At 36.4% G+C, this 14,105-nt stretch overlaps 1 protein-coding gene across 7 annotated transcripts in view; it reads right to left on the bottom strand.

Moving 5' to 3' along the window:
- The window catches only part of CD55 (CD55 molecule (Cromer blood group)), a 45,021-nt gene that overhangs the window by 14,225 nt on the left and 16,691 nt on the right, over positions 1-14,105 (bottom strand). For 2 of the 7 annotated variants that reach the window (XM_034666947.1, XM_034666948.1), the window contains 4 exons: positions 13,225-13,245; positions 6,798-6,867; positions 4,655-4,763; positions 2,701-3,773 (listed from right to left, as the gene is read on the bottom strand). In XM_034666947.1, the coding sequence (XP_034522838.1) occupies positions 3,759-3,773; positions 4,655-4,763; positions 6,798-6,867; positions 13,225-13,245 (215 nt within the window). In that variant the 3' untranslated portion in view covers positions 2,701-3,758. Of the gene's footprint in view, positions 1-2,700; positions 3,774-4,654; positions 4,764-6,797; positions 6,868-13,224; positions 13,246-14,105 lie in introns of those variants that run through there. The other 5 variants (XM_034666949.1, XM_011236542.3, XM_011236545.3 and 2 more) reach the window with 3 other exon arrangements.

The following is a 14,105-nucleotide window of genomic DNA, read 5'->3' on the forward strand; positions in this document are numbered from 1 at the left end:
CAAAAAAGTCCATATTCATCTGTATTGTCTATCTTCAATCTCTCTCATCCCAGTCTCTGTTTTAGCCCCTCCATCTGGGCTTTCCATTGCAACCACCCTACTGAAAGAGCTTTGCTCAAGGCCACCAATGACCTCCATATTGTAAACGCTAATGTTGAATATGAGTCTTTATCTTGCTTTTTCCATTTGGGTTCGTTGACACATGTTCTCTTATTGATGACTCCCAAATACATAGCTCAAGCCTGGACCCCACTTCAGAGCTCCAGATTTGTATTTTTGACTACTTATGTAACATCTCCACTTTGATGTCTAAAAGGCATCTCAAACTTACCATATATAAAAACAAACTCTTGATCTTTCTGTTACAGAAGTCTTCCTAAGGGAAGTAAGATTAGGAAAGAGGGACAATCGCCTTTCTGTTGATCAAGTTAAAACCCTTGGTGTCATCCTTAATTCCTCTTTCCTTTTTAACTGCACACCTAATCCTTTAACAAACCCTGCTAGTCCCAACTTCAAAATATAACATTATAGTTCCCATCACTCACCTCTGAGTCTTTACCTCCCCACCCTAGAAACTGTCAGGATGCTTAAATCAGAGACTTCGAGCAACATATGTCTTCTTTGTGGTTCACAGGAATCTTCTCTCTTCCTGATTCTGCTTCCACCTCCCTCCCCACAGCTTAGTTAGTCAATGATGAGAGTACAGGATTTCAGAGAAGAATAGCAAGAAAGAGGGCTGTCCTTAAGTTGCTCTGCTTCCACAGGTCATGATGCTCCCCTGTAGCAAGGAAGACCAAAATGTGGCTAACTGCTTGGAACTGAGAAAGAGAAAACTATAGGGAAAAAGCATTTTAGTAAATTTCCCTACTTGAGTGAAAGAATAGTTACTCTTTTTAAAGAATATTTGGGAAACTTGAGATGGACGGAAGTAGATGCAATGGGAAATAAATAAGGAAAAGAATACCACCGCTTCTCTCAACACTGAGGCACACAGGGTATGAAAATGAACCAGCCAGCACTGGGGTAGTTTGCAAAGGAAGCATTGGCTTTAGGGAAGAGGCTGATCTTAATTTAGGCAAGGGAGTGGAGGGAACGCTCAAGTTGTTGGAATAGGAAATAAGGCATTTCCACTTTGGCATTAACCAAAAAAAAAAAAAAAAAAGCTAAGGTGTGGTAGGACAAAAACTGTTAATGTTTAAGTGTTCCAAGAAATCTGATAGTGATAGTAGGTTAAATATAATAAAAGGCAAACTTCTGTGGTAAGCAAGTAAAACTTGCCACAACAAACCAGCAGCAGTGTCAAGAGTAAAGGCAACATGATCTTTGAAATCAAAGTATAATCTCACAGGAGAGCTTGTCTTGGGAAAAAATAAAATTATTCAAGTTCATGACAACAGGACACAAAGTAATTATAAATCCTACAAGAAAATGCCATTACCCACAATCTGCCTGCTGTTTATATTATTTTCTTCAAGATAACTGCTAAATATTTTTTTCAGCTTTACCTTTATCTAAATAATAAACTATAGAGGCCAACTCAATGTATTGTACTGCTGAAGTTTGATATTTCCCAATGTCTAAAATTCTTGCTCTTATAAACCTGTGTTCATTGATTCCAACTTTAAATTTAATCAAGGCAGAGTAAATATTGGGAACTTATAATTTTTATTTCTACACTAAACACGTCTTCTCTCTGAGCCTTTCCTCCTTTGAAACTGCCGCATTGTTTGCAGGCTCCATTCCTGCTCGGGGAATCTCCTCTATTTGTCCTTCCCTAATTCACATCTTGTCTTGAATGCCTCCCTGCCCACCACTCACCCATGTAGCAAAGAGAGCTTAGGTCCTCCCTGTCTTCCGTACAGGTGATGACTATAACACTTGTAATTCTACACTCTTTCTCTCAGTAAGCGTTAGTTTGGGTTTTCCTGTGATAGACTTCAAGCGAATTGAAGGCAGCCACTGTATTGCAGTTATCTTGAAAAGCTCACACCTAGCACATGGTAACCTGCACAGAGTAGGCTCTCAGGTGTTTTTCTGAAAAACTGAATCAGTGTTATCCTTGCTACTACCCTAGGAAGCACCAGACTGTCACAGCGTAGGCAGAGGAGACCCTCCCAATTAATAAACAAATGAATTAGTAGTTGGATATGTGGCTATACACAGAACTTTTAGGAGAGTTAAAAGAATTTCCTAATATTAGAAACTATTAGGAAGTTATTGTTAATCTTGTTAGTTGTGATGATTGTGGTTTGGTTGAAAATATGTCCTTATTATTAGAAATACATATTGAAGCATTTATAGCAAAATACCATGATGTATATGGGATTTACTTTAAAATATTTCAACAGCAAAATAGACGAAACAATATGACAAAATAAATTTAGTTATGTGAATATTCTAGTCTATTCCAACACTTAAACATAATTGGTAAGACAATAAGAATATATAATAATCTAGAAGTTAATGTGATTGCCCTTAGGTAAACCAGTAACAAGTGACACAACTCTAATATGAGAATATGGCATGCTTGAGAAAGTACAATATGGTAAAATTTCAAAGTAAATGAAAATGTTTCACACCAGGAGAAGCAAAGGACAGCATTCTAAACTACTTATGGGAGGCAGGAGAAGAATCTCTTATTTAGAAATGCATTATTTATATCTAAGAAAATAAATTTCAAATACTACATGAGACAAAAAATGTAATCAATTATTTATTTCTATTTAGGGAAAATAAATTTTTCTTTACATATCTTCTTGAACTTGTCTTGCTATACATGTAAAACCAATGCATTCACTGACATAAATAAATATAAATAAATTAACCTCAATATTACAAAAGAATAAGATTTACAATTTGGCTATGAACATCTCACTTCAGAAATATAGACTCTTATGTTAATATCATCATATCTCTGGATATTTTTAGAGACATTAAATTAATGAAGATACCTTTCACCCTTTCATAGGGGTCTTTCTTCAAGAGGAAAAAAAAAAAAAAAAAGATTGTCCTTAAACAAAATTACAGCCAATCCATTTTATTTACAAGTGAGAGGCTAAGTCCTGATTGGATACAGTACACTGTGTGACAAAGAAAGAGTTATTCCTTCATTCTCTATTCCTTCTTTGCCACCAACTAACCCAAGAAAATCAGTGCTCTTGAGTCATGAGCATGTTTTTCCTTTAAAATATTTTGTTAACCCATTTACTCATTTCAATGGAATAAGAAAAGAAAATGCCTTACAGTCAAGGCTTATTTTATAATACGGTTCATCTCTCTTTGGCAAGTTTGCTCAGAAGAGACTGATTTTAGGTTTTTGGTTTCTTTCCAGTACCCAATTACTGTGTTTAATTTTTAATTTTCTTTGTAAACAAAAATAATGTTACACATCTAGTGAAAAAAAATCATGCATTTCCTTTTTTCATGTTCACGTTCTAAGTCTGACCGAACCTCCACACTTTCCTACATTTTGAGGAAAGTAATCACTCGAAATTTTGCAAGTTGTTCTATTTTCAGGAGGTTTGGGAGTGTACCAGGACAGATTTGCTTCTCCTTGCTTCGATGATTTTCCTATGCACCTTAAAGACAATGATAGCATGTGAAACGAAGAGCACTATTACATTTATTTTGTCCACTCCTCCGGAAAGGTCTAAGAAACTAGAAATAGTCTGCATACTTGTGTGCACTTTCTTCTTAACTCTTCTTCGGCTAAATCAGCTAGCCAATGGTTACTAGCGTCATAAACAAGACTGTCAGTGTTACACATGTGTGTCCTGAAAGTTAAAAAAGAAAGTCAACATCAAAATAATTTTATTGACTGATGGTACACATTAATCTTTGGGTTACTATGTGATAAACAATGAAAATTAATCGTTAATGCAGCATGCAAAACAAAGGCAAAATTAGTAAGTCATCCAACCTCAGCCAGTGTGGATTTTAGCGTGTAGTAGTTATAGCAACACCAACTAAAATATGACACTTGAGTTTTTTTAGTTTCTTGAAATTAAGTAGCCAAGTTAAAATTGGTTAAGATACTCCCAGATTAAAAGTCAATGAAAACCCCTGACACACGCAATAGAGAAAAGTTTCATCAAAAGACACCTCGAGGAAGACACCTAGAATGTTTCACAGATAAGTTTATAGTAAGTTATTTTTGTGTCATAATTTTGTATAACGTAAAGGAGATATAAGATCTGTAAGCAAGACTTACAAAAGATACCATAAAACAAATCTTAATATTTCCTACACACTGGAAACTCTAAAAGCCACCAAGTAAAAAAGGAGAAACAAATATAATATAAGCCAATCATCTCACGATGCAAACAGTCATAGTGAAGGCATTCCTACTTTTAAGCCCTAATGTATCCACCTTTGGGTTTTTTCCCCAAATATCTGTGGCATTGCTAGCATCCAATCATTTCAAGAAACTGAGTGCAAAGCACAAGATGAGATGATGAGTGGAGAATGGAGGACACGTCATGCTAATGAGGGATCCAATATGTTAGTCATTCACTCAAGAAAGAAAAACCAGTCTGATGAGATAATAGAGGTTTGAGCCCCTATTATCCTTGAACAGTCATGGATAAAACCTACATCAGGTGTACTGATGGACATTTTGCAAGACACAGAAATGTGACTTTATTAAACCATATACCTTTTCTGATTTACCAGAACGTCTTACTTCTGAGGCAGCACCAGTCACAGTTAAATTACAGAACTTACTATCTTTGCATGCTTTGCAGTTTTCATAAGTGTAATAAGAGCTGAATAGTAGAGAAGGAAAACACTAATTGAATTATATAATTTTAATTTCAACCGAAAAGCAGTATTAGCATTTCTTTACAATCACATCCCTTTTAAAAACTAAAACTTACGGAACCCTACATTTCTAAGAGAGGTAAGGAAATCCTTTGGTGGGCAAACGCCAAGGGTCACCAAGTGAAGGTACGTGATCGCCTTCACACTTATTAACTCTTTTCCCTGCCCCTATTAAGATCCAATTTTTAATTAAATCGGTATGAGATCAGGAGCATAACCAGGAATGTACGAAGTTAGCTCTTAACTTCAACAGCTTTTACTTCCAAAACAAAGGCAAGTGGAGTGTTTTCAAAGTGCACATGAAAAAGGCAAGTGTTTTCTTAGGGGTTTGTATGAGTGTCCTCTGATTCAGAAATAGAGGAATTCGGTTAACTGCAAACCCCAATGAAATTCAAAACAAATATTCCCTCCTCTATGTTTCAGCACCTTTAATCCCGCTGAAACAATCATGGCCAATATTTTACTGAAAAGTATGTAAAGAAACTGAAACCGCCCAGAGAGCGCCCAGTGAACTCCACATTCCTTTCCCTCCCCCTCACCTACCAGGCCCCACAGGCTTTGCCAGGGAAACCAGGCTTTGCCAGGCTGTATCAGGCTTTGCAAGGCAAACCCATAATGCTCTAAATCAAAAGGAGAGCCAGAACGAGGGCAAGGAAGTACACAGGGGGGTGGTTTACTTTTTTTCCACAGTAGTTTTGCTCAAGCATTTGAACCAACTTAACTCACTTTATATGACTTCGAATTCTGTTTGTTTTTGGTGGACTCTAAACCACATTCTTAAAAAGTTTCTGAAAAATCTGAAGTTCTATTTCACCACATTTGCTATTATAGCATCTAGAATACTTTACTGGCAGTAAACAAATATCTACTTAAAAGCCCACAAAGCCCAGGACCCGGTAGTCAGATAATTTTACTAAAAGACTGAACCATTTAGTGACTTAAAGAACATTTACATACTTCGGCTTATAATTGGCTTCAATAATACTGTTAATTTAAGGAGAAAGGTAAGAGTTACAGAGAGTAAAAAGTAGATAGCTCACATCAGCCCCCAAATTAAAACAGGACATTTAGTGGCAGCATTAAAGTAGAGTTATTTTTAATTAATGAAAAAAAATAGGCATTAGGGCAGTTTAGAAATAATTCAAGTTTATATAAGTTTTCTGAACAGTAAAATCTATAAAACAGAGGAGGGTGAATTTAAATAATCCTGTGTCTATAGGATGGGTCAGAGCCAACTATGACATCATACTTAACATGCACATTCCATGCAGGTCAGATTATTTCAAATAATACTGTTTTTTTCCTATGTGCCGCCGTTCTACCCTCTGAGGGCTTACCATGTGCCAAGCAATGTTCTACCTTCTTTACAGGGGGCAACTCATTTGATCCTTACTACAATCCCCTGAGGCAGGTGTTATATGTCCCCCAATTTACAAGTTAAGAAAAGGAGCATCAGGGAAGTGAAGTTGCCTGTTGTCATCACAAGGCATGTAAACTTCAGCCCTGGGACGATTCAAATCAAGCAGTCAGGCTCCTGGGCTGTTTATATTTGTTTCGGTATGTTTTTATAAATACAACTCAAAAAAAGGCCTAATCACAGGCAACCTGCCAAACCTGTTAGAGGCTGATTTTTCCCTAGGTTTCTGCTTCTCTGCAACACACATAATATGACCAGAAATTGTACTGAGTAGGGAAAAAAGGTGAGTTGATTAACAGATTGCAAGGTGAGAATGCGACTTTCAAATCACTTTCCTTTGACATGTTAATGTCCTTGAATCCACTGAAAAATTGAAAAAAAGCAAAAAGAGACACAAATCTATCTGTTCACCCAGAGCAGTAATGACAGAGAAAAGGAATAAAGAGAGAGCATGTCAAAAAATACAATTAAGCTAAGAGAGTTACCTTCTGATAGAGTGTCAAGTTTTACTGGAAAAAAGCTAAGAACACATTTTTCTTAAATCATCAGAATTTCTGCTCACCCTGATTTTCCATAGTGCCAGAAAATTTTGACTAGAATTAGGGTACCAATTACAGTACCAGCAACAAGTCCTTGAGGGGGAAAAAATTTGGTAACACAGTTAATAGAAACACGAGCAAGTACAGATACAACGCAGTTTCACAATGACAAACACACTGGTTATGAGCCAAGTTAAAGAAAAACAGGAGACATGAATCATATTTTGTGTGTGGCTTTCGTATGTCACTAGTTTGACAGTAAAAATTGCATGCTATTTATCCTGCTTTTGGTCAAAGAAAAATGAAATCAAATATTTGAAGTATCACCATGCTCAAATAAAATGTGCTTAACCCATTGGAGAGGTTTCTGAAGTGTTTCAACCCCTACCAGGCTCAATTGTAAGTGCTTTGATCGTTGGTCGTTCAAACATGATGACTGAGTTATGTAATTTTAGCACTAGAAGGTATCTTAGAGTTCACTCTCATTGTGCAGATGAGTGAGCTGAGTCTCAGAGAGGGGAGGGCTACAAATGTGGTTAATGGGAAGGCCATTTATTTTGGTTCCTAGTAAAGATAAAAGCTGTAGGCATTTCTCCATCACAGGAAAGGTAATATCACCCGTGCATGGAGGTTAAAACATTTACGTTGTTTACAGAATATGTTTTGTCTGTTGTAGATACGATTTCATTTAGGAAAGCTAATATTTCCTTTTGAGATTAAATGCACTATTTTGAGTTGAATGATAAAAAAATAATTGGTCAAATAAGTTGGTCATCCGTAATTTTTATACTTTGATTTTTACACGCAGTCTTTCTTCTCCAAACCACCTGTGTGCCCTTTCTCCATACCATTCTTGGTCTCCCTTTTCCTCCCTACTCCACCCTGCAATGTCCTTGAGCTCTATTCTTTGGATCTGTATTGCAAAGGAAATTACAGATGACACTAGGAAAGCAACCAAATCACAAATTGGTTCCAAATCAGCAAAACAGTCATGTTACACAATTGTACTATCATATGGATACATGATTGAACAAAACAGCTATTTCTACCGCAGGTAAATTTTTTCAGTATTTTACTCAATTTCTTTAACTGATCCCCTAGCACCATATCGTTAGCTTGGAAAGACCGTATTCGTAAAATAAATCATGGCTCCTCAAAAATTTGGGGATTCTTTTCCCTTCACCACTCCCATTAACTCCACCATTTTCAAGGGTTGTAAAACCATCCCATTTTCAATTTGAATGATAAATGAAGACAGAAAATTTTAAAGTGATCTAAAGTATCTTGATGGCAAAACCAAAATCTTATTCTTAGAATACTGATCAGCACATATATAATTCTAGAAGAATGTGCGCAGAGACTGATGTTTCCACAGGAAGCTAGATCAAAATACAGAAATATGAAAAAACAGGATTCTACATAAATGATTCTTCAGTAAATTAATAGGCGTATTACCTCCCAGGTTATAAATAAAGAAGACTTTAAAGTATAAAGGCAATAGTTGTGATCTCAAAACTCACTTGGTACCTATGGAAAAACCAACCCAAGGGTGAATCAAGGTCAATTTAAGACTTACAAGTCAGAATAAACGTCACAATGAAATTATAATTATGATACCAACACTCTTAATTGTTAATTGAAGAGCTTTTAGGTAGGATAATCATATAATTTCAGGAAATGGGTTTCTCCAACTAAAAGGAGTATTTTAGCAATGTTTCTCACTATATAGAATGATATTTACAATGTTTAAGACTTTGTAAAGCAGTTTGCCACCTCATATCCCATCACTCCAATAACCAGCACAGTACTTGGCAAATAGTAGGAAGTGTTTAGAAAATACTTATTAAATTGCATTGAATGATCTTCTTTTTGCAGGTGAGAAAACTGAGACCAACAAAGGATAAATCGAACAGTTTATCAACAGAGAAAAACTGGTTTCTAATCCCAGGTTCTGGTCACGATTTTAACTGTTCATAGTATGCTCAAGAAAAATACCTGAGGTTATTCAAATACAATTTATATTAGATGGGTATGACATTAATATACACAGTATTATCTTCATTCCTGAAGAAACTGAGTCAGAATTCCACATATAAGATCTGGTATAAATTTAAAGGTTCTATTTCTGAAGAAATGTGGGTTTGTCCAGTCACTTCAAAAGGTCGCACTTATGCATCTAATAAAGCAGAAGTGTAGTTTATATGCAAAACTAAAAAAGTTGTTAATAGGTTGTTCTTCCTTATAATCCTCCTTAACATAACAGAACAAAGGAACTGAGGTCTGTGGACAGATGAAGTCACCCCAGAAAGAGACTTTTATAGAAGGAAAAAGAATGTGCTTCAGTAAACCTCAAATTTTCAGATTGACAAATCAGAATCCAACACCACTTCCTCAGCAACATCCATAGGACCCTTGAAGGGTTTTGTTATGATCACTGGACTGTCTGTGCCTCTGTATTTTTTAAGGGAGGGAAATTCAATGCTTCTCTTGTCAGCCTAAGCAGATCAATGAAAGATCAGATGATTATGTTGTCTGATTTCTTAACTTTGAATAACTTGTAGATAATTGAAGTCACTTTAAAATGGGATTTGAGTTCATCCTACAGAGAGACAGGTTTAATAAGACACAGTGAGGACCTGACATCATAGTATCTGACACACTTCAAATTACTACTGAGGATTCAAGATTCTTGAAAGTATGTCTCCACTTGGGCTCGTCAGTACCATATGCCACATGCAGGTGGATGTAGAAAGCCCAAGTTAATCAGCATGTGGTATTTGAAGGATACAGAAAGAGCATTTTATTTTTTTTTTAATTTTTTTTTTAAAGATTTTTATTTATTTATTTGACAGAGATAGAGACAGCCAGCGAGAGAGGGAACACAAGCAGGGGGAGTGGGAGAGGAAGAAGCAGGCTCATAGTGGAGGAGCCCGATGTGGGGCTCGATCCCATAACGCCGGGATCACGCCCTGAGCCGAAGGCAGACGCTTAACCGCTGTGCCACCCAGGCGCCCCAGAAAGAGCATTTTAGATATGTCCCTGAGTAGTCTCTCATTTTTTCTTAAATATTCCTTCAACTGACCTATGAATCCCCATAAGAGATTTATGAACATCACGAAATAGGCTTTCAACAATGGTGGGGGGGTGGAAAGTAAAGAATCAGGACTACATTAATTGTCAAATTTGAGTTGTGCAGATTTTCACATAGGACAAGAGTCTTTCTACCGTTTCAAGTATCTCGTGCTGGAGAAACGAGTCGCCTGCCTCTGCTGAAGCACCTAATAGAGGTGTGACCTTGGGCAAGTTGCAAATCTTGCAAAAATTATTCTTTCAGATAAAAAATGGGACATAGAGGGGCGCCTGGGTGGCTCAGTCGGTTAAGCAGCAGCTTTCCGCTCAGGTCACAATCCCGGGGTCCTAGGATGGAGCCCAGAGTTGAATCGGGGTCTCTGCTCAGCGAGAAGCCTGCTTCTCCCTCTGCCTGCCACTCCCCCTGCTTGTGCTCTCTCTCTCTCTGTCAAATAAATAAAATCTTTTTAAAAAAGTAAAAAACTTTAAAAAATTAAAAATGGGACGTAGATACATTATAAGGTCCTTTGAAAAGTAAAATAAAAACAGAAAAATTCCATGGGGCGCCTGGGTGGCTCAGTTGGTAAGCGTCTGCCTTCAGCTCAGGGAGTGATCCCAGGGTCCTGGGATCGAGCCCCACATCAGGCTCCTCCCCTGGGAGCCTGCTTCTTCCTCTCTCACTCCCCCTGCCTGTGTTCCCTCTCTCGCTGGCTGTCTCTCTCTCTGTCAAACAAATAAATAAAAATCTTTTTTTTTTTTTTTAAGATTTTTAAATTTCTTTATTCGACAGAGATAGAGACAGCCAGCGAGAGAGGGAACACAAGCAGGGGGAGTGGGAGAGGAAGAAGCAGGCTCATAGAGGAAGAGCCTGATGTGGGGCTCGATCCCATAACACCGGGATCACGCCCTGAGCCGAAGGCAGATGCTTAACCGCTGTGCCACCCAGGTGCCCCAATAAATAAAAATCTTAAAAAAAAAAAAAAACATAAAAATTCCAGTAGAGTACTTGCCACACAGCAAAAATGCAAATATTACCTTAATAAAGGACTATTCTTACTCTTTGGTGTGGCCAGAGGGAATGATAAAACGGTCAGAAACCCATTTCAGGAAAATGCCAGTGACTGCACTGCATGATACTTTAAGCTATTTACTCAATGGTTAGGACTATACTGGAGTTTTCATATTTATTATCTCATTAAGCTTCAAAGACTTTAAATAGGGACCATAAATGAGAAGACTGGCCTCAGAAAGATTAAGTTCAATCACTTGGGTTGAGTAATTACTAAATTTAAAAAAAAGAAAAAAAAAGAACCCACAAAATTCAAACCGAGGTCTGGCTGACTCGAAAACACAAGCCTGTCTTCTTTACAATGCTGGCATAAAAAAACAAAAACAGAAACAAAAGCAAAAACAAAATACAACTATACAGAGCATGTATTCTCAATGGGGGTGGCGTTATCCCCAAAGGGTGAACAAAATCTTACTCTTTTATGTATAAAGTATAGAAACACAAAGAATATAAATAGATTTACAGTATATCTGTGGTAGTAAAATTTCACTGGGTAGTGGGGGGGGGGCGGTGATTAGGGAAAAAAAAAAAAGTCTGAAAAGTTCCCTGAGGGGGAGAGGGCAATAATGAAAAAAAGATTTTTGAGAAACACTGATACAGAGCCAGCCGAAGAGTGGATTTAGGCCTCACAATAAAGTCTTCACTTAGTGGCAAATAAGGAAGTTCTGAGATTAGTCAGTCTCTCTTTCTTAGCAGAATTAAATAGGAAAAAATTCAAATACTTCCAAAGTTCTAGTATCATCTATATCACTAACATTGCAGTGTAATCAAGAAAAGCAATTTCTTTGTAAGTAGAGTTTGCTGATCTTTAAAATAAGAAAGGTGGCAGGAATAAAATGCACAGTGTAAGGAACTTAGTCAATGACATTATAATAGCATTGTATGGTAACGGAAGGCCGCTACATTTGGGGTGGGCACAGCCCACACTTACCCGATTACTACGTTGTATACCTGAAACTAATGCCACATTGTGTCTCAACAACAATCAAATTTTTTAAAAATTGATAAAAATAAAATGAGAAAAGTGTCCCGATTCACAAAATAAATTGAAGAAATTAAGATAATTTTTAGGTTTATATTTTGCAAGTATAAGATCCCAAAGAAAAATATTGCCACATGTCTGATTTAAGAGGGAAAGAGCTCCTCTATATTTTTGAGCACAAGTTGGAATTGCAACTAACTTTAAGGGAAAGTTTCTGGGAAATCATATAGTACATACTTTAAGAATTTCAGAGAAAATAAGCACCTCAAACCTTCATTGGACGCCACTGAGCGGGTGAGAAAAAGCCCATCGACTAAACTCATCACTGTTCACATTAAATGATGAAATCATGAAGTTTTCATTCAGAATACATTTATTTCTATTTAAAATATCAAACAAACAAAGTGAATTCCAACTGTTCAGATCTTTCAAGATAAGTAGTTTAGCTAAGGAGAGGTTCATTCAAAATATAAAAGAACGATAAATAGTAATAATGATAATAATGATAATAAAATACCTACTTTCAGCTTCAATCCCTTGTCTCATTCATGCATGCATAGATAAGAGACTTTATAAGGATGTAATTTTAAAATACTCACTTTTTTTTATAAGTGTATATTTTCTATTGGGCATTCCTTATTAATACACCAACTAAGCTGTATTGCTTCTTAAACATTTCTCTTACCATCTTCTTTAAGAGTTACTAATCTTCTTGTTAAAATGTATAACATCAAACAATATTTATGAACAACAAAAAAGGGCTGGAACAAAGGCAGAAGAAATTGCAACACAGATATATCCTTATGTCCATAGCAACAGAATAATTTTAAAGCTATCTTTGCTTTAAATCAATGACAGGGAAGGGAAAAGGAAGAGGATGTAATCAAAGGTAGCATTCTGGCTTATTTGGAATAGAAGTCTAGAAACAGTCAAGGAGTAGTTTGTGAGTACTTATAAAATATTTGAGGCTTAAAAACTGTATTGACAACAGCCTCCTTCTTGTTGTTTTTGGCCCCTTAGAATGATGATGCTTTGAGACAAAAGGCAGTCAATGATAATTGACTGGCTGGCCAAATGATCTGAAGTTGCCCTAAAATTCCCTTGGAACAAGAACATGATTGGGAATACTTAGGAACATACCGGGTACCTAACGGTGTCCACCAAACATGTCGATAAACTGCCTTTACCCGACTTCTCCTCGACACCCTTAAACATTTCATTTTAATAGTATTCCTAAGACAGTAAAAAGACAATATTCTCTTCCAGGAATATGGATTGTACATCCCACACCGATGACAATTTTTTTTAACTGCCGAAGACCCAAACTTACCAGTTGCAATGATGGCGGCATCTGAAGGAAAAAAAAGAAAAAAGAATTACAAAAAAAAAAAGAAAAGAAAAAAAAAAGTAAAGCCACTGATTTGCTAGCAATTTAACATCTATATCCACAGAGTGTACTTGAAAGTTCAAAAGTAACTCTGATTTCCATAACTAAAAGAAATAATTATAAATTTATGAAAACAGTTATATATTAAACAACAGATACAGCAGTGCCTATATCTACTCAAAGAGTCAACACTAAAAACGCGAAACATGATAAAGAGTTAGTGAATACTGAAACAAACACCATATAATTCGGTTATAGGACTTGATGGCAAGAAATAAGTTTGAAAGCTTATGTAGTAAATAATCACGATGCAATCCTAGGACCAAGAAACTATCAGAAACTGAAGTCTCTCTCAGCAGACTCTATCAAAAGCTCAAATTACCACAGCACCTTAATTTTTTACCTTTCAAGGACTATGAATGGGGCAATGCAAAAATTACTTTCAAATAAATATAATAATATGCTGCTCTCCTAAGTAGCGAATGGATTTACTCAAAAGTACCCCTGAGACAGGTGACATTACACAGTAGAAAAGAGCACAGGATCTGGAGTAAATAGGTGTTTAAACTGCCAACTTTCTCCCTATTAACTGGGCACTATATGAATCATACAAATTAATCTCTGAGTCTCTAAATTCGTCATCTATAAAATGAAGCTAAAAAGGCTTATGTCACAAGGTTATCTCAAGGACTCGTGTCCAGGGAGGGGAAGTGTATGGTACATAGAACTAACTATAAGGCATACCAAGCAAGTGGCAGCAATTACTTTCTTTTTCAAAATGAGCAAAAAATGGTATATAAGATTTGAAGAATAAATTAATGGCA

This window comes from Ailuropoda melanoleuca, chromosome 8 (genome assembly GCF_002007445.2).
Source record: "Ailuropoda melanoleuca isolate Jingjing chromosome 8, ASM200744v2, whole genome shotgun sequence".
Classification (NCBI taxonomy): Eukaryota; Metazoa; Chordata; class Mammalia; order Carnivora; family Ursidae; genus Ailuropoda; species Ailuropoda melanoleuca.